The 18,311-nt window shown below is 54.3% G+C and overlaps 4 protein-coding genes across 6 annotated transcripts; 1 reads left to right on the forward strand and 3 right to left on the reverse strand.

Moving 5' to 3' along the window:
• Positions 1–95: 95 nt before the first annotated feature.
• LTB4R (leukotriene B4 receptor) lies at positions 96–9,497 on the reverse strand. The gene is given in 5 exon segments (XM_082385892.1): positions 96–343; positions 345–493; positions 496–915; positions 918–1,311; positions 9,387–9,497. Coding segments are annotated over 4 exon segments (1,065 nt in total). The 5' UTR covers positions 1,303–1,311; positions 9,387–9,497; the 3' UTR covers positions 96–232.
• Positions 4,641–18,298, reverse strand: NOP9 (NOP9 nucleolar protein). 2 transcript variants are annotated; one of them, XM_082385879.1, is made up of 10 exons: positions 17,923–18,178; positions 17,262–17,708; positions 16,091–16,201; positions 15,372–15,513; positions 14,430–14,622; positions 13,651–13,791; positions 13,115–13,240; positions 12,713–12,949; positions 12,394–12,499; positions 4,641–4,956 (listed from the first exon to the last, which is right to left on the reverse strand). In XM_082385879.1, exons 1-10 carry the CDS (start codon positions 18,167–18,169, stop codon positions 4,787–4,789), a joined length of 1,920 nt encoding a protein of 639 aa, XP_082242005.1. In that variant the 5' UTR covers positions 18,170–18,178; the 3' UTR covers positions 4,641–4,786. The 2 variants fall into 2 exon arrangements, with proteins under 2 accessions (XP_082242005.1, XP_082242006.1); XM_082385880.1 differs by lacking the exon at positions 4,641–4,956 and adding an exon at positions 11,763–12,046 and having other exon boundaries at positions 17,923–18,298.
• Positions 4,951–6,525, reverse strand: LTB4R2 (leukotriene B4 receptor 2; the record flags this gene model as incomplete). Its single annotated transcript, XM_082385888.1, has 1 exon — positions 4,951–6,525. The coding sequence occupies one exon, from the start codon at positions 6,523–6,525 to the stop codon at positions 5,458–5,460; it is 1,068 nt and encodes a 355-aa protein (XP_082242014.1). The 3' UTR covers positions 4,951–5,457.
• Positions 8,349–12,357, forward strand: CIDEB (cell death inducing DFFA like effector b). Of its 2 annotated transcripts, none has more exons than XM_082385890.1 (5): positions 8,349–9,112; positions 9,429–9,573; positions 10,489–10,638; positions 10,877–11,067; positions 11,216–11,798. In XM_082385890.1, exons 1-5 carry the CDS (start codon positions 9,072–9,074, stop codon positions 11,346–11,348), a joined length of 660 nt encoding a protein of 219 aa, XP_082242016.1. In that variant the 5' UTR covers positions 8,349–9,071; the 3' UTR covers positions 11,349–11,798. The 2 variants fall into 2 exon arrangements, with proteins under 2 accessions (XP_082242016.1, XP_082242017.1); XM_082385891.1 differs by lacking the exon at positions 11,216–11,798 and adding an exon at positions 12,315–12,357 and having other exon boundaries at positions 8,944–9,112.
• Positions 18,299–18,311: the final 13 nt, after the last annotated feature.

Raw genomic sequence — 18,311 nt, forward strand, 5'->3', positions numbered from 1 at the left:
TAATACACATGCCCCACCCACAGGGTTGACCCAATTTCAGACTTCAGTTTTAATTGCAAAGCTGCCCGTGGGGGCCAGGCTCCCACTCTGCCCTGACTTGCCCTTCCCCTCCCTCTCTTCCGCTCCACCCGCCATCTGGGTAAGAGGAGGTTGAAGAATTGGGTCAGGCCAGCGTGGGCGTATTCCCCCAGGAGGAAAGCGAGCGTCCTTCCGCTGCCGCCACCCCGCAGGCCTAGTTGACTTCGCTTCGCTCCAGAGGGTTGGTGGAGGCAGTGAGGCTCTCGGCGGGGCCAGGTTCGGGAGAGGCGGGGGCGCCCCTCACCGTCTGGGCCAGGGTGCCCCCCGCGGCGGCTGGTGGACGCCTCGGAGCCAGTGCCCTCCAACAGCTTGGCGATGAGGGCGATGCCGGCCGAGCGCAGCGGGCCGCCGGCGGCGCATGCGTACAGCACGGGGTTCACGCTGCTGCCCAGGAAGGCCAGCGTTATGAGCGCTTGCGGGCCAGGTGCAGCTGCTGACTCTCGGGCCCGGACCCCATTGTCTTGCCCGCCAGCGCGCGGACTGCCTCGGCCAGGTTCACCACGCGGTAGGGCAGCCAGAAGGCAGCGAAGGCCAGGATGATAAAGGCCAGCAGGCGGCCGGTGCAGCGGCTGCGGCGGAAGCGCCGGACCCGCAGCCGGCGCCAGATGTCGGAGTAGCTGGCCACCACGGCCAGGAAGGGCAGCAGGAAACCGGTGACCACCTCGAAGAACAGATGGAAAGCCCTATGTGCTTCGCTGGGGTACTTCGGGAAGCAGATCAGGCTCCTGTTGTCCGGTCCCAGCGTCACCTTGCGGTAGAAGATGACGGGCGTGGCCAGCAGGACAGACACCACCCAGATGCCTCCTAGCGACCGCCAGGCAACCGTCTTGGCGCGAGTTTCTGGGACGCAGAGGGGAGGGCCACCGCCAGCGAGCGGTCCAGGCTCATGGCCGTGATAAGCAGGACGCTGGCATACATGCTGACCCCGCAGACATAGTGGAACAGGCGGCAGCCAGCCAGTCCAAAAGTCCAGGTGCCTTGGGCCGTGTAGTAGAGGAAAAAGGGGGCAGTGAGCAATACGGCCAAGTCGGCCAGGGCCAAGCGTAGCACCAGCAGGGCAGTGACAGAGCGCTTCCGCATCTTTACCAGGATGCTCCACACCACAAAGCTGTTGCCAGGCAGCCCCACAGCCAGTGCCACTGACGGTACGATGATAACCAGCAGAGAGATGAACATGACACCTGGTGAGGAGGGTGCTTCAGGAGATGTAGTGCTCGTGGCCATTGCAAGGACCTGGAGAGCGAGGGCGGACACGCACATGAGGGAAGGGACAAGGGTTTCCTGACACCCTGGACACACCTAGCCTGGGTATTCTACTCTGTCTCCAAGACCAGCAGCATCAGATGCACCTCCGCAGTATACTGCCCTCATCACTGCCAACTGACCTGCCTTAAGGGGATCTGGCTGAGTAGAAAGACTAATTTCCTCACTGGGCCACAGGGCCCCTTCCTGCCCACAGACCCAATTGCAAAATATATAGCAACAGCAGAAGCAGTATTTCCAGACCCTTCAGCCTCCTTCCCTCAGGAGACCCTGAAACCCGGAACCAAAGTGGGGACTTTCCTTACCAATGCTGCACCCCTCAAAAGGCTAGCTCCTTTTCCCCCCACCAGGCCCTCAGCCCTTCAGTCCCACTGACTTCTTCCAACCACCTACCCACTCGCCCAAGAGATGCCCAGGGCCCACCAAGAATAACAGGGATGGGGAGGATTTCGTAGATAGGAGACAAGACTAAGTCCTCCCAAGTCATTTTACCACTGGTCAGGCTTTCTTTGGAAATTCCTTTGGACCTTCTCTTATGGCTTCACACTGCCCCCCGCCCCGCCTCCCCTACTCCCAGGAAACTTACTTAAGGCTTTGCCGAGCACTGGTTGGAAGCTGGTGTCAATCCCAGGGTGAGAACAGAGTGGTGTAGCCTATCCCCAGATCTGTCCCAGTGCCAGGGGCCTGGCCTGGGGTCCAGGTTCTATCAGCTAAGTCAGCCAGAGAGGAAGTACCATAGAGCAGGGGAGGGAGAAGACACATCTTCCTGAGGGTGGGGTGGAAACTCCTACGCCCTCCCTTCACTAGATGAGGTGGAATATTCTTCATGTTCCAGAAGAGCCCAGCTGGGAGGAAGACTCCTCAGGGGTGGGGCCAGAAAAGAAGAGCCCCGGAAGGGGCAGTGAGAGAGGAAAGAGGGGTGAGGGGGTGAGTAGGCTGGGGTGTGGCCTCACATGCAGGTCTAGACTGAAGAATTGAACAAAATAATAAATTGCGTCATACAGGAGAAGGAGGGAAGGAAGCCAGAGAGGGGAAATGGACTCAGATTGAGAGGTCAGAATGTTGGGTATCTTTATATTTTCTGTGAACGATGTCGATTTTTAGATTAATAGGAAGTGTAGGTTGACACTGTGGCTAGGTTCTGGGTTTGGGTCAGGTGACGTCAAAGAGGACAGCATTCTGTGTTTGGCTTGGATTCAAGCCATGACCGGGATTTGGGGGAGAGGACCCTCTTCCAGCACCCCTATCCCTCTCCTCACTTAAAAGAACGAGTTCCATTCTAGGTCAATCTCCATTCTCTTTGGTAAAAGCCAAAGTCCAAATGGTCTCTCTAGTATCACACAGAATGACAATTTCTTCCCCTTCCCGAACCACCTGCCTTGTGTTTGCCCATGTGGCTACCCTGCCACATGAATTTGGACCCAAGATCTGGGCGCTGGGCAAGGAAGTCAGCACCACCTCTTTCCTACCTTCCCACAGCTGACTGTTCTGTCCCACCTTAGACACACAGAGCAAGCAGAGGTGAACACAGGGAGCAGACATGAGGGAGTGAGGGCAGTGATGCCTTATGCCTGCCCTGCCAAGAGGGGAAACCAGGAATGTGGAAAGGGAAACAGCCCCCAGAAGGGTCACTCTTCCGGCCCCCTGGAATGAGGACAGTCTCCTCTTGAACTCTCCTGCGAAGCTAAGAACCAAAAAGTCTTATCTTCCATCTGACCATGAGCCTTCCTGCTTCCCTTCCAAGTCTGCCTCTTCTCAGGAAAGATGCACAGTGTAATGGTGGTCATTGAGGTCCCTTATCCTCTGTAGTGCCCCTACCTTTCCTGCTTTGAGAAAAGCCAGAGCAGAGTTGACCCAGCAGTTATCAGGCAGAGGATATGGCGAAAAGAAATGGGCTGAAACCGCAGCAAGAACTGAAGACAGAGTTGAGGAAGGGCTTTCTGACCACAGAGGGTGTGTGAGAAGGGGAGTGTGTAACAGAAGTTGGGGAGCCTCTGCCCCAGTGCGCGAGGACAGGAAGAAGCCCATGAAGTTGGTGTTTGGGGATAGAAGCTTCCAGCTCAGAGCTCCAGGGTCAATCAGAAATCCCTTCTGACAGGAACTGGGTTGTCTTTGCCTCCTCTCCCAAACTGCTCCCCACCTCCATTTCTCTCAATGGCCTGTCTTCCTCTGCCCTAGACTAGACATTCTAGGCATACTCTCTGTCCCCCAGGTCCGGAGCTCCATCCCAACCCCAGTTTTGGTGGCCCTGACGTGACCCTGAGAACTGGATTTCCTTTGCTCTCTCTCTTGGGCTCTGCCTGGGTGGTGTGAACAGTCACTAAAGCAGAACCAGGGTGATGGTCAGGGTGCCCTCTCAGGTAAACAACCATCTAAGTTTGCCACAGACTGAGGGGGCTGGGACAAGAGACTTTCAGTGCTAAAACTGAGCAAGTCCTGGGCAAACGGGGATGGGTTGGTCACCATGGTGACCACACGTGTGTGCACACAGACATCCCCTAAAAAGGACCCCATCCTACATCCCCAAACTCAAAAGTGTCAGGATCCAGAACAATTTTGAGACCTAGAGATAGAAAGATTCCAAAAGATGGGGGCTGAGCAGTACTGGGGGAGATGAGGAACAGCTAGCAGTCTTGGGAGGAGTCAAGACTTGGCAAAGAGGAGAAAGAGAGAAAGGAGAGGTGGCACCTCCCTGAAAAATTCCTCTTGTCTTCCAGATATCCACACCACTCCCCATACCCATCATCCCCAGCCCCCAGAGGGCCCCTGGGTGAGTGAATGCCTGTTCCTGGGCTCCTTTTTGAGTCAGGTGACCTTTGCAGGGAGACTTAGATTCAAAGAAGGTAAGTCTCAGACTCCCACGGCCCCTCCCCCACTGTACCAACCACAAGACAGACAAGAAAACTTCCCTTTCAAACCCCACAGATTGACTTTCCCCTTCCAGAGCCAGTTTCCTCTCCACTCAGCTCTAACAGACCCCAAAGAATGGATCCCATCACCACCCCTCATCCAAGCACTCATACCTTTCCTTCCTCTTTCTCTCTTTATTTCCAAAGCGGTTCTATGGGTTGGCTTGGGGGAACCAGGCCACCTGGGCTGGGGAGGACAGGTCATGATGCCACCGAAGGCTGGCATTGCCCAGCCTTGGCCTGACCCAGCAGGGAACTAGGTGACTTCGGTATCACTCAGGTATGATGAACTGCTGGAGGGAGCATGCTTAAGCCATCGTGTAATTGTTGCCAAAAGCTTGGCTCCCTGTCCACCAATGCCGAATAGAAATACGGAGACAAAGTCTGGAGGAAATAGAAAAGAGTAGCTTTATTCCTTTGGCCAGGCAAAAGGGAAACACAGTAGGCTAGCGCCTCAAGAACTGTGCTCTCCCTCTCCTGGGGGATTACAGAGGGTCTTATAGGTGGAACTCGAAGTCCAGGGTAAGTGATAAGGATCAAAGTGGTGAAGGTTTTGCATTCTTCTTCTTCTTGCAATATTTTAAAACGGCCACAGCTAGCAACAGGCAACCGGGTCTGGTGTCCTTGAAGTTATCCGCCCGTGACCTTCTTTTAATGCTGTGAGAGAGTGTAGGGGGAGAAGAATGCCAGGTGCAGAGTATAATTCCTATGGAATCAGAGTAATTAGCTTTGTTTAGCTTTGTGAAGGACAAGTCTAGCTACAAGTGTTTGTTAGTAGTAACAGCTAAAGAGTAACCAAGATTGCTTAACTCTTTCAGGCCTGTTTATGCTGTTTCCCCAGCCTGTTCATTGTTTGCTTATTTTCCTTGCTTATCAGAAAAGTCTCATTTCTATTTTTGCTGCAACATAACGGCCACCCAGTGTATTTCACAATAGCTTCTGGCAACAAGTAAGCAGCTCTGGCACCTGGGCACATGCCAACCTGCAAGTACATGATACTCTTTTAACACGGACCACCACCACTCATAGTCCCTCAGTTTGAGGAACCTGGGCCTGCCCCAGATGTATGATAATTCTGCCCAGACAGATCCGAACTATGGTCAGAGAAGGATCCCCAAACCGTCCAGAGTGGTTCCCTGAGTTCTGGAAGGCGATGGAAAGGGATAGGGAAGAGCAGGCCCGGTTGTAGGGTTTGACGTCAAGGGTCTCATCCCTGACTGTCCTTCTCCGCCCCGCCCCCAGGGTCTCCATTGCCACGGCCCTGCCCCAGCACTTTGAGCCGAGGGGTAGCTTGGAGCTCCACGGTCCCCTCCCTAGAGTGGTCGACCCCTCGGGCCTCTCCGGAGCCCTCAAAGAGCCGCGTGAGGAAGCGGGGACCCGCCCGGGTCAGTAGATCCCCGGAGGTGAAGAGGTAGAGCAGCGGGTTGACGCTGGAGCTGAAGAAGGCCAGAGCCGTGGTTCCGGCTCGCGCCGCCTGGCTCGCCCCGCCCAGCCTCGCCAAGGCTCCTTCGGGCGGAGCCAGCGCGGCGAGCGCCTGCAGCACGTTGACAGCGTGGTAGGGGGCCCAGAGCAAGCCGAAGGCCAGCACGATGGCGCCCACCAGCCGGCCCACCCGCGCCCCTTGCCGCCTGCCGCCCCAGCGGGTGCCCCGCAGCCGCGCCAGCGTCACGCCGTAGCAGCCGAGCACCAGCCCGAAGGGCAGCACGAAGGCGGTCAGGGTCTCCAGGCTCAGGTGGGCGGCGGCGTGGGCGGGCGACGGGTGGCACAGCTGGCACACGCGGTCCGCCCAGAGGTGGCGGTAGACGGCGGCCGGGCTGGCGAGCACCAGGGCGGCCAGCCAGACGGCCAGCAGCAGGCGGCGGGCCAGGGCCGGGCTGCGCAGCCGGGGCGCCAGGAAGGGGCGGGTGACGGCGAGGCAGCGCTGCAGGCTGAGCAGGCTGGTGAGCAGCACGCTGGCGTACATGCTGAGCGCGCACACGTAGTGCACGGCCTTGCAGCCCGCCTGGCCCAGCGGCCAGGCCTGCCGGGTCAGGAAGGTCACGAAGAGCGGCGTGAGCAGCAGCACCGAGCCGTCGGCCAGCGCCAGGTGCAGCACGAGCGTGGCCGCCAGCGGTCGCCCCCGTGGGGGCCGCCAGCCGGCCAAGCTCCACACCACGAAGCCATTGCCAGGCAGCCCCAGTAGCGCCGCCAGCAGCAGGAAGGCCGTGCCTGTGACCCGCGAGGTCTTCCAGTTCAGCAGCGTCTCGTTCCCCGGGGGACCGTAGCAGACCGACATCCTTAGGCGCCTACGGGAGGCTGGAAGGAGCCATGGAGCGCTTTCAGGTGGGGCAAAGGCCCACGTTACGCCTGATGCCAGTGAGAAGGGACTGTGCCTCCCTCACTCCTCTGCAGCCTGCCTCTCTTCTGTCTGGGAGCTTCTGTCTCTTCCTCCAGGACCCCAGCCTCAGCTCAAACACTGCTTCCTGGAACCCAAATCCTCTGCTCTGGGTCAGCTGACCTCCCCAGTCCTGACTCCCAGGCTGTCACTGCCTCCACCTTCCACCCTCCTAACCTGGCCTCTCCTTCTTCGTCCAGCCCTGTTGCCTATACCTCAGGGCAAAAGTGAGTGGAAGGGAGTATGGTCTCATGGGCAGATCTACTTACCCAGCTGGGAGCGAGCAGGGTTGGGGGCCCTCCAGGGGCCTGGGGAAGCCCAAAGGCAAAGGAGCAGTGGGCCAGGTGCCTAATCCTGTCCTCTGCCTGTCAGGTTGGCAGAGGGTGAGGCGAAAACAGGGAGGGACAAGGTGGGGCTCCTCCCTCACCCTGCTGCTTCCCATCACTAACATGTCCAGGCGTGTGAGAGCCCGCCTCCCCAGGAAACAAGATAAGCTGAAGGGGTGCAGATAAGGTCCCCTGGTCATGTGGGTGAGTAGGGACACTGCCGGATCCTGCCCCTGGGTCCTGCTTCTGCGCTCATCCCTCCCCACCCCCTGGCCCCCACCCTCCAGTCCCAATCCTCCCACCCTGCAGCTCTTATGCTGTCTGGCCGCTCTTGCCTGCACTCAGCAGAGAAGGCGTCCCAACTCCTCATTCCCCCAGCTGCTCTACCTTTGCCTGTTTTCAGACTCCTGACCCTGCTGAGCCCCCTTTTTCCTCAGCTTCCTACCTACCCCTCTCACCTCTTGCCTGGGACCCTGCCCCAGTCATTCCGCCCTCACAGCTCTCAGTGGGCTGTCAGTGACAGCTTTCAGTGTAAAGCATGGGCTAAGTTCCGGGCGGAATGGGAGATGCATGGAAGGGTGAGGGGCTTATAGCCTGGTTGAGGAGTCCTAACTCACAGCCATGAAGAGACCACACTGCCAGGCTGCACCAGGATACAACGCAAGGAAAAAGGAAAGGGCACAGTGTAGAGACTTATTTCTCTAGGTCGTGAGGTTGGGCAAAGCTTGGAAAGGAAGAAATTTGGTAGATTGATGAAATTCAGGGAAAGGGAAAAAAGGCTTCTGCCCAGTCAACAGCCAGAAGGGGGTTTCTTGGGAGCCAGGACACCAGTCTTGTCTCAGTTTGGGTTCCCTCCAAAGCAGAGCCTGAGTCGAGGGCATGGGTACAGGTATTCTTGTATTTGGGGGGTCAGGTCGGGAAGCAGGAGTGAGGGAGCAGGGGAAGAGAGGGAAGAGGAAAGCCAGTAAGAGTGTGTTATTGAGTTCCAATATTCAGTGGGCATCAGGAACCTCTGAGTGCACAAAATAACTTCCAGAAAGACAGAAGATGGGCGTTTATGGCCAGCTCACATTCCCCATTGTTTAAGGGTTGTCCTAGAGGCATTAATGCCCTTATACACACTTGCAGCCTGTACTTGTCAGGGGGCTGAGTGGGCTGCTACAGCTTCAGATAAGACTCCTGGGCAAGAAATCAGAGAGACTTATGCTCCTGTGAGGGATTCACTGACAGTGAGGGTCTGAGCTTCCTCACAACTGTTCATCACAACTGCAGCTGAAATCAGAGATGGGACACGGGGCACCGAATGCTAAAGTCCTGATGCCATCAAAGGACCCATCCCCTCTTCCGCTATCCACATCTCCTTCATGCCTATAAAGTGGCCAATGGAGAAAGGTGAGAGAATGACTAATCCAGTGCAGCTGAAGCAGGCAGTTCTTCTGAAGAGAAGTGTTGAGCCAGCCCCTCCCCTAGCCCACAGAGGGAAGAGCATGAAAGCAGGAAGGCCAGGGTCCCAGACAGGATCCTGGTGATTCTGGATCCATGGATCAGGACCCATCCTCCCCTCGCACCCCACCCAGGCACAGTGCCTGGAGGTGTCCTATCTTCTCCAAGCCCTGCCCATCCTCAGCACGGCCTCCCAGTTCCTAAAGCTGCAGTTCATGGCTTTTTCAGTAGGCGGCAGCACATACAGAGCAAATCACATAACCAGCTTCACACAGATTGGGAGCCAGAAGAAATTGGCCCTAGAAATTACCTCGATATAAAGAAACACACCGGAGATCACATTCCATCCAATTACATAGTTCCCATTTACCCTCACATCACACGCTGCCACCAGAGACACACACACAAACTTCCATGGCTTTTGCTGGACATATCTGGGCCTCGATCCTTCCTCCACGACCCCACTTGGCCCTTCCCCTCCTCCCTCCCCTTGGACTTTGCCCTTCTCGCTGGCCAGGCAGGGGGGCCAGAGTCCGGGCTTGACTCATACCCCACCTCGCTGGGGCTGAGATCCCAGCTCCGTAACAGAAAACACCACCACTTCAGCTCCAACCCCGTGGAGAACCACCCAGCCCAGAACTCCCGGGAGAGGCAACTCTCCTGCTCCTTCCCTCCACCATGGAGTACCTCTCTGCCCTGGACCCCAGCGGCCTGCTCAGGTGATTTCTAACCCTTCTCTCCACTCTCCAGCTCTGGGGATATAGGCAGGGTGACAAAGCTGCTTTCAGACCCTAGAAAACTTTCGAATTTGTACCCCTTCCCCTCCCTGCCCCTTTTCACAGTGGGCTTGTCCAGCTCCTGAACTGCCCCCACCCCCAGTCCGTGGTCTCTCCCTCTCTCCCCGAGCTACTTTAATCTGCACACCTAGATCCCTCCCTCCCAACTTCCCTAACGCTCCAGCTATCCCACACCCATCACCCCCGCTGCACTCACCAAACCCCTCACTCCTTCTTGACCTTTCTTCCCACCTCGCAGGTCAGTATCCAGTATGAGCTCCGATTTGGGCCGTAAGGTCTGGACCTCGGCTCCACCACCCCGGCGACCTTTCCGTGTCTGTGATCACAAGCGCGCCACCCGGAAAGGCCTGACAGCTGCCACCCGCCGGGAACTGCTAAACAAGGTGAGTGGGCCAAGTCCCTGGGTTCCAAGAGCAGGGGCAGCCAAGGGGCTAGGGAAGAGTGTGAGCTTGGAATAACGAGCAGGAAGGGCTGCGGCTACATGGGTGCCCCTCCCTCTGAGAGCTGAAAGCAGTGGGGTGAGCCCAGTGGCTTCGGCTGCATTTGACTCAATGCACTTTTTTTTCCCCCAAGGAGTGGGCTTTTCTTTGGGGGCGGGAAAGGAGTAGACAGGGTTGGAGGGATAGATTTCAGAACTCAGTATGGAACGGCAATTTGTATGACAGATCAAATTCAAATCCTGATTCTGCCGCTTCCTAGTGTCAAAACTTGGGAAGTTATTCAGCCTATCAAAACCTCAGTTTCTTCATCTGTAAAAAGGGAACAGTAATACAACTACCTCCTAGGGCTGCTGAAAGGAGTAAAAGCAAATAATGTATGTAAAGTGCTACATAGATACTTGACACTAGTGAAGACTCAAAAAGGTTAAAAGTTATTATTACTGAAAATAGTTCTGAAGAACTCTGTGAGGGTCGGGGAGAGTGAGGTGGGACACTGGAGATAAGACCCCATCGTGACAGGCCCCGTCAGCATAATGCCTATACCCATTCAAGAGAAACTGGCTAGCTTTTCAATTCCTAACCAGTAGGCATGGCTTGGAGGGAAGCTGAGAGGGATGACAGTGACATGGTAGGAGCAAAGCAGGAACAAATAGGAAAAGGACAGCCCCTAGTGAGGGTCCCCCAACAACTAAAGAACACCGTGAGCTAGAGCCATTAGAAGGGATGGCAAAGCACCGGGAAGGAGAGTTGGGATATCAATCAGCATCTAGGGTCAACCGTTGGGTGCCGGGCAGCTGGACGGGGAAGGGGCATGGGATAAGCTCTGCCCCTTCCCTCCTACTTCTTGCCACTGGGCAGGCACTGGAGACTCTGATGCTGAGTGGAGTGCTAACACTGGTGCTGGAGGAGGATGGGACCACAGTGGACAGCGAGGACTTCTTCCAGCTGTTGGAGGATGACACATGCCTGATGGTGCTGGAGTTGGGACAGAGCTGGAGCCCCAGCAGGGTGAGAGGCCCACACTGGGGCTGCTTAGGCCACTGACCCTTTCTGTCTCTCCCGAGCCTCTTCTGCTGCCTAACCCTGATCTTGGGGGCAGAGGCGATGGGAGAGGTGAGGAGTTGTCGATGACTCCTTATAGCGGACCAACAGTCCAGGCAAGGGTGGGTCTGTCCCAGTGCTGACGGGGATTAGTGGTGGGTGTCAGTATGTGAGGGTCCATTGCACCGATGGGGGGGCCCTACAGGGTGGGGTGCTGTCGTATGGCCTGGGCCGGGAGAAGCCCAAGCACAGCAAGGACATCGCCCGCATCACCTTCGACGTGTACAAGCAAAACCCTCGAGACCTCTTTGGCAGCCTGAACATCAAAGCCACGTTCTACGGGCTCTACTCCATGAGCTGTGACATTCAAGGACTCGGCCCAAAGAAAATACTCAGGTCAGAGACCAACATGTCACAGTTCCCCATCCCTACAGCTGCACTCCCCTACCCTGTTAGCTCCCCTGTGGAAAACCCCCAGACCCCAGCCTGTGGCCTCCTCCCAGGTTCCCCCACCCCGTGACTTCCTCTTGTCTCTGCCCTTCAGGGAGCTCCTCCGATGGGCCTCCGCACTGCTGCAAGGCCTGGGCCACATGCTGCTGGGAATTTCCTCCACCCTTCGTCATGCAGTGGAAGGGACTGAGCGGTGGCAGCGGCAGGGTCGCCTCCAACCCTACTGAGAAGGGGCTCTGAGCTTCTGCCCCTAGACTCGTTCCAAGAGACAGACTGTAAGGACTGTGACAGCGTCAAGTTTGGGGCCTACACACAGTGCAGGCTCACTAACTCGCTTGTTTTCCCCAGTCTTCTGATCCCATAGTGACAGGCCCATCAGCCTAACGCCTTCCACCCCAGCCTATACCCATTGCTGAAGAATACTATCCATTCCTAGCCATCTTTCCAGCCTCCCACTTACCCTGAAAGGCCACAGCCTGTCCACAGGCATCTGGATCCCACCCTGATTGCTGCTACATCTAGAGGTCCTTACCACTCCCCTCCTGTCCCTAAGCTCCCCAGTGCCCTGAAGAGAGCCCTCTCTAACTTCACCTTGAGATCTCTATTTCTTTGTACCCTTCCCCCCCAAAATAACAAAGGTGTTTCCAGTAAAAATATAAAAATGTTTATCAATAAGACTTTTGACTCCAATTTAAACTAGGAACAGGACAGGATAGATACTCCGTTTCCCCCTGCCCCATCAACACCCAGTCCCAGATCCAAAGGCCTTAGTCTTCAAGTATTGAGTTCAAGGCCCGCCTCCGCTTGGCCACCGCCCCCTGCTGCTGTTCCCAAGCCTCTCGCCGCTTCAGGAAGGTAGTCAGGGCCACGTTTCGAGCTACATGGTGGCCAAAAGGGTCCCTTATCAGCTCCTGGTTCCGCGCCCCTGCAAAGGGAACCATTCATGTTCAGTATCACCGTGCAGTCACCCACCCATCCTTGAAGAGACTCTACTTGGGGTGAAGGTCCCTCCATTTTTTTGGAACCCTGGGTCTGCCTCAGGATAGAGTTAACACCCCACTGTCCAAAGAAGAGAAGTCAGGAGGAGGGGTGGGAGCACAGGGCTGCACCGTCCAGAGTGGCCGGGGAGAGCAGACTGCCAAGAGCCCATGGCCAAGACCACCCTTTGGAACTGAAGTCTCTGCTTAACTTAGGTCCATTCCCAGCCACCCAGCTCTTTAGAGTGAGGAAAGGGAACATTTGGAAAGGTCCAAGATCGGTGCTGGTACTCACCCAGCTCAGCAGCAATTTCCTTCCGGGCCCCCAAGGCTGCCCCACTCCAGATGGCATCAAGCACACGGCTGCCGTGGCGACTACAGGCCAGAGCCACATATTGTCCCTGCATTGAGACAAGCAAGGTAGGGCCCTCGAGGGCAATCCACAGAAGTGTGTTGGGTGGGGGTGGGCGTGAGGGCTGAAGTTAAGAGGCTGAGGTGAAGCAGTCTAGGAACTACATATCCTCTCTGGGACTCCAAAGGACAGTCCTGGGGGAAGCTCACATTCTCTAAATGGAGGATGGCAGAGGAATCAAAGCAGAAGCCAGAAATCTAACCTTTAGGGTCTTCAGCACCCGGCGGCGCTGCTTGCGTGTCACAGAGGGGCTGGTCAGGACAGCATCAAGCACATGGGAACCAGCAGGGCTTTGGGCCAGAGTCAGAAGCTGTGGTCCTGTCAAGGCGCCCAAACTTCGAAGTATAAGACCAGGACTGGAGAAGTGCAGCAAATGCTGGAGCAGTAGAGACCCAAGGACTGTCACTTCCCCCAGGTCCCTGGCGGTGGCCATTTCTACCTGGAAGGACAGAGACAGGGAATTAGGAGGCAGCCACCAAACTGCCACCTTCACTTGGATGAAGCCAGAGATCTCACCACCCTCACCTCAGTGGTGAGGGGCTTCCTAAGCCCTGGGAGGCCTGGTCCCCAGTTAGTCACAGGTTTGGCCTCTCCCCTACCTCACCTGGTGCTCCGCGGGCACTGCCCCCTCCTCCTCCGCCAGTCCATAGTACACCTCATAAGTCATCAAAGTGGCAAAGAGAGGCACACAGGCCACTTGCCGGGAAGAGGGCTCTGCACAGTGGAACGCCTAGAAGGGAAGACAAAACATGAAACTGAGAACTAACCTCAACTAATTCATCCCTAACCTCGACTTCCCAGACAGGGGAAAGCATTCAGGACAGATGAGAATGCCTAACTCCACAAGAACATAAGCTGCATGCAGACAGGATCTCATCTGCCTTGCTGTATCCACAGCCTCCATATATGTAGCAGGGACTGAATAAATATTTATTCCTTAAAACTTCTCTCTCTGTCCTGGGAGACAATTCTCATTCCAGGGCCATGAGATGGTTTTGGCTTCATTTCCCCCTGTATCTGTGAACTCCCTGGGCACTAGACCTCTTGGGTCCACAGATACAACGACTGAAGATTAGCTAAGTCCTAGCAGGTGGAATTTGAACTGAGGGCATAAATGGGTTGCGGGTAACCACCACTCACCTCCAACAACAGCTGTAGGACCTGGGCTTGGTGGATCCCAACTCTGTGGCAGGCCCCGACCAGGGCAATGACTACCCCTGGGTGACCCTGAGCCAGCACAGCTTCCAGGGCAGGGCTTAGCTCCTCAAACACGGGGGACAGCTGAGGGGAAACATGGGTTAAAGAATCTGGCATTCTGGTAACAGTGGGCTGAGTTATTCAGAGAAATCTTCCTGCCAAAAACAACTGAACATGCTAGATAAAACATAAAAGCATTGCCAATAACAGGACTTTGGTTTGGACGGATAAGGAAGGTCCAGAACAAAGGGGCAGTCTTAGAGGTGCGGCCTCCCATGGGGAGGGGATTGTAAATGGCCATACTCTCAGGATAAGGAAGGACTAGAATTAAACCTCCCCTTCTACCCTAGATCTCAACCCATGAGATCCCAGGGAAGCATGCCTTGGCACTAAGCAGCAAAGGAAATGAGAAGCTACGACAGCAGCTCCAGTGCTCATATGGATTTGTAGCCAAGTACCCAGAGACTGAGCGAGCCACGGAAGCGCAGGCTGAGAACTTGAATTACGCCAGTCCCCTGCTGGCACTGGCACCTGAGAGAAGCCAAAGCAAATCCTTTCTGGGAAGAAGGCACCTTCACCCTAAGCTCTGGGAAGCCTCCAGGAATAACTTCTCAAGGGGAACGGCCAGCACACTGTTGAAAATACAGAAGCAGGCATACAATAAAGCAAGTCCCAATGAACAAGAACTAACAGACACAGACTCAGCCAAGTTCCTGACTCACCAGCTCAGGAGTGGTGACAGCATCAAGGAAACGCTGCAAAGGGAAGTTAGCAATAGGATGTGCAGCCAGGGTCTGCAGCTGTCCTTGGAAGTGATCCTCAAAGAGGCTCTGGAGCTTTGGGGGCTCCGACACCAGCAGCACCTGCTCCAGGAGTCTGGAGCTCGTCTGATCGCGCAGAAATAGCAGTAGGGGACTGGGGACGAGGAGAGGGTGATCAGATAGTCTTCACTTCACTTCATCCAAAATAACCACACCACTGGACTTACCATGGTGATCATTTTGAAGTGTACTGAAATAGCAAATCATCACGTTGTGTGACAGGAACTCATACAGTGTTGTAGGTCAATTATACTTCAAAAACAAACAAACTTACAGGAAAAGAGATCAGATTTGTGTTTACCAGAGGCAGGGGCCCTGGCGGGAGGGGGAATTGGCGCAAGGCGGTCAAAGGTACAAACTTCCAGTTATAAGATAAATACTAAGGATGTAACGTATAACAAGATAAATATAACTAACACTATTGTATGTTTTACATGCAAGTTGTTAAGAGTTCCCATTACAAGGAAAAAAAAATTTTTTTCCTACTTCTTTAATTTTGTATGTAAATGAGATGATGGATGTTCAGTAAACTTATTGTGGTCATTGTTTTGTGAGGTAAGTCAGTCAAATCATGCTGCACACCTTAAACTTACACAGTGCTGTATGTCAATTATATCTCAGTGAAACTGGACAAAAAAATAACACGGCTATATACATATATATCTCATATATATATCTCATGTATATATCTGATATATATATTTCATATATATACATATGTACACACATACATACACAGAATGAAAACCTTTGTCTTTTAAAACAAACAAACAAAATACCTACATCATGTCATTCATTTCACACAGCCCACCACCTTGGTCAATCCTGAGGCCCTGTCCATACCTGCCATCTGCTGAGGAATTGCGGCTACTCAGGTAGCCCATCACAGCATTGCAGAGGTGGGCACAAAACTGGGGCAGCTTGCGGTGTAAGATCTGTAAGGCCACTTGAAGGCAGAAGCTGGAGATCTTGTCAGTGATAAACACTGTGGGGGAGGGCAGAAATAATAAAAGCGGCTTTCCCAAAATCCAGACAACCTGTAAAACCTCTGACCTCAGGCAACAAGGTTCAAGGGACTATGGACACAAATGGTCTACATAGGGCCTTTACAACATCAAACCAGATAAGATTTGAAAAAAAGAGGGATAAGACTGATCAAAATAAGAGCCTTGGGCTTCCCTGGTGGCACAGTGGTTGAGAATCTGCCTGCTAATGCAGGGGACACGGGTTCGAGCCCTGGTCTGGGAAGATCCCACATGCTGCGGAGTGACAGGCCCATGAGCCACAACTACTGAGCCTGCGCGTCTGGAGCCTGTGCTCCGCAACAAGAGAGGCCATGATAGCGAGAGGCCCGCACACCGTGATGAAGAGTGGCCCCAGCTTGCCGCAGCTGGAGAAAGTCCTCGCACAGAAACGAAGACCCAACACAGCCAAAAATAAATAAATTAATTAATTAATAAATTAAAATCTGGACATTATTAAAAAAAGAAAAAAGAGCCTTGTTTGATGATAATCACCTCCAAAAAAGAAGATCCTAGATTTCCTCCTATTTCCCTCCTTACCAGCAATGTCCTTCAGAAAGCAGGAGCTCAGGTTCTGAAGACAATTCAAGAAGGTTTCAGGGACCTCGAAATCGGTTGCCTTACATTCCCGAGATGGGGCCCTTTGTGCTTCTGAAGGAAGATCAAGAACGTATGCAGTGGTGAGATCACAAACTGCCATCCAGGAGGAAGAATAATTCCATAGTTGAACAAGGATTCGGCTTGGAGATGCAGAACACATACAACTCAACTGGTACAACTCAATGTCTTGTCTCATCTGGATGACTGAACTGAGACTACATTTCCGTTTTAATTTTTCTAAGAAACTTCAACCAGCTCCCCCATGGTCCATAGGAGATAGTCCAAACTCCTCAGTCAGGAATTCAAGGTGTTCCAAAATCAGGCCTCACCTAAACTCACTATCTTATTTCCCAATGTTTTTCAAACTGTAGGTCCACTGCCTATGAGTGTATTACGAAATCAATCTAGTGGGTCTCAACAAGCTTTTTTTTTTTTTTTTGGCCGCACTGCATGGCCTGCGGGATCTTATTTCCCCAACCAGGGATCGAACCTGCGCCCCCTGCAGTGAAAGCGCGGATTCTTAATCACTGGACCTCCAGGGAAGTCCAAGCATTTTTTTAATGTAACACACAAAATAAAATGAAAATGGAGGGAATTCCCTGGCGGTCCAGTGGTTAGGGCTCCAAGCTTCCACTGCACGGGGCACAGGTTTGATGCCTGGTCGAGGAACTAAGATCCCACAAGCCGCGTGTGGCACAGCAAAAAAAAAGGGGGGAAAGAAAATATAAGAGTGGGTTGCATGTAGTAAGGGTATTGTTTCCTGACCTTTTGCTTGAATCCAGTATGTGTATATATACACATATGTATGTCGAGTCATGTTTAAAAAACTTTTCCATACTCTGAGTTCTGGTTAAAAAAAAGTTTGAAACACAATGCTCAAGTGAATCATCTCTTCCACTTGCTCCCATTCTTCCAACAGCTGTTCCCTAAACACACCTATGCATCCTCACCTCTGGGCCTCTACACACACTAATCTTTGGCCTGCTATCCCTGACCTAATTTCTCTGCTAATTCTTCAAGGTCATGAAGAAATCTTCTGCTTATTCTCTCCTTCTGAACTTCCTGAACTCTCCTTCCCTCTGGGTCCATATCCCTTTCTTGTAATACTTACCAGGCAACTGGGAGCCACGGTGCCTGGCTCTCTCAGACTCCAGAAGAGTCCCTCCCAATACCTGCAGCAAAGTTCTGACCACGAAGCTGCCATGTGTGTCTCCACAGTAGAAAAGAAAATCATCACACACCTCAGCGGCTAGTCCCAGGCCCAGCTCCTCCAGGGTCTCCAAAGGACCATCCTTCCCATCCTCCTCCTCCTCCTCCTCCTCTGCAGGGCGCCCTAGCAATCGAGGCAGCTGCAGCAAAGCACTTTGCAATACATGGACCCCACACCGATGACAGGCCACAAAGCGCAAGTTGGGCCGCAGAGCAGCCCATACTCGACACAGCGGTTTCAGGGGACTGAACCCCAACAGTTCCTGCAGCATCTCACTACCAGCCCTGTTTGTGGCCAAGGCTAGGGCCTGAGCCTCCACTTCTTTCAAAACATTGTGCACCATCAGCTCTGGAAAAACAAGAAAAGAAATATATTAAAGAGAATGAGAGGAGGCTACGGTTATGTTCCATCACTTAACCAAGGGGTGGGGAGGGAGGAAGGGGATATAGGAGATGAAACTAAGTCCTCACACCCTGGGGACCCACGAAAGTGTCCTTACCGGTCCTGGATTTTATGCCCAAATAAGTGCCTCCCTTGATCCCACCCCAAAGTTGCTCCCTACCTCGTTCTTCTCCCGTCTCGGGGACCTCTTTCAGCGCGGAGAGCGCCCGGCGGAAATACCCCAGAGCTTCTGGGCTCAGGTGAGGGTGCGCATCCGGAGGCGGCTCGGAGCGCCCATCCGGAGGCGGGCAGGGTTGTCGCTGGCGGCCTGGTGGGGGGCGCCCCGAGCCCTTGGCTCCGCGCCCTCTTTTGCCGCCAGCTGGGAACCGGCGCCCCGCCTGGTGGGGGGAGCGCGGACCCAGCCCCATGAGTGCTTCGGCGCCTCTCCGCCAACGAAAGCTTCCTTAGCCGCAGGGTGAACCTCACGCAGTCGGGGGCTGGCCGGGGCCGGGCAGAGTTTAGCCACGCCCGCGCGCTCGGGGCGCCGCGTTTCACGTCATAGCCCCGCGA

The sequence above is a fragment of the Balaenoptera borealis genome (assembly GCF_965194805.1).
Source record: "Balaenoptera borealis genome assembly, chromosome: 3".
Classification (NCBI taxonomy): Eukaryota; Metazoa; Chordata; class Mammalia; order Artiodactyla; family Balaenopteridae; genus Balaenoptera; species Balaenoptera borealis.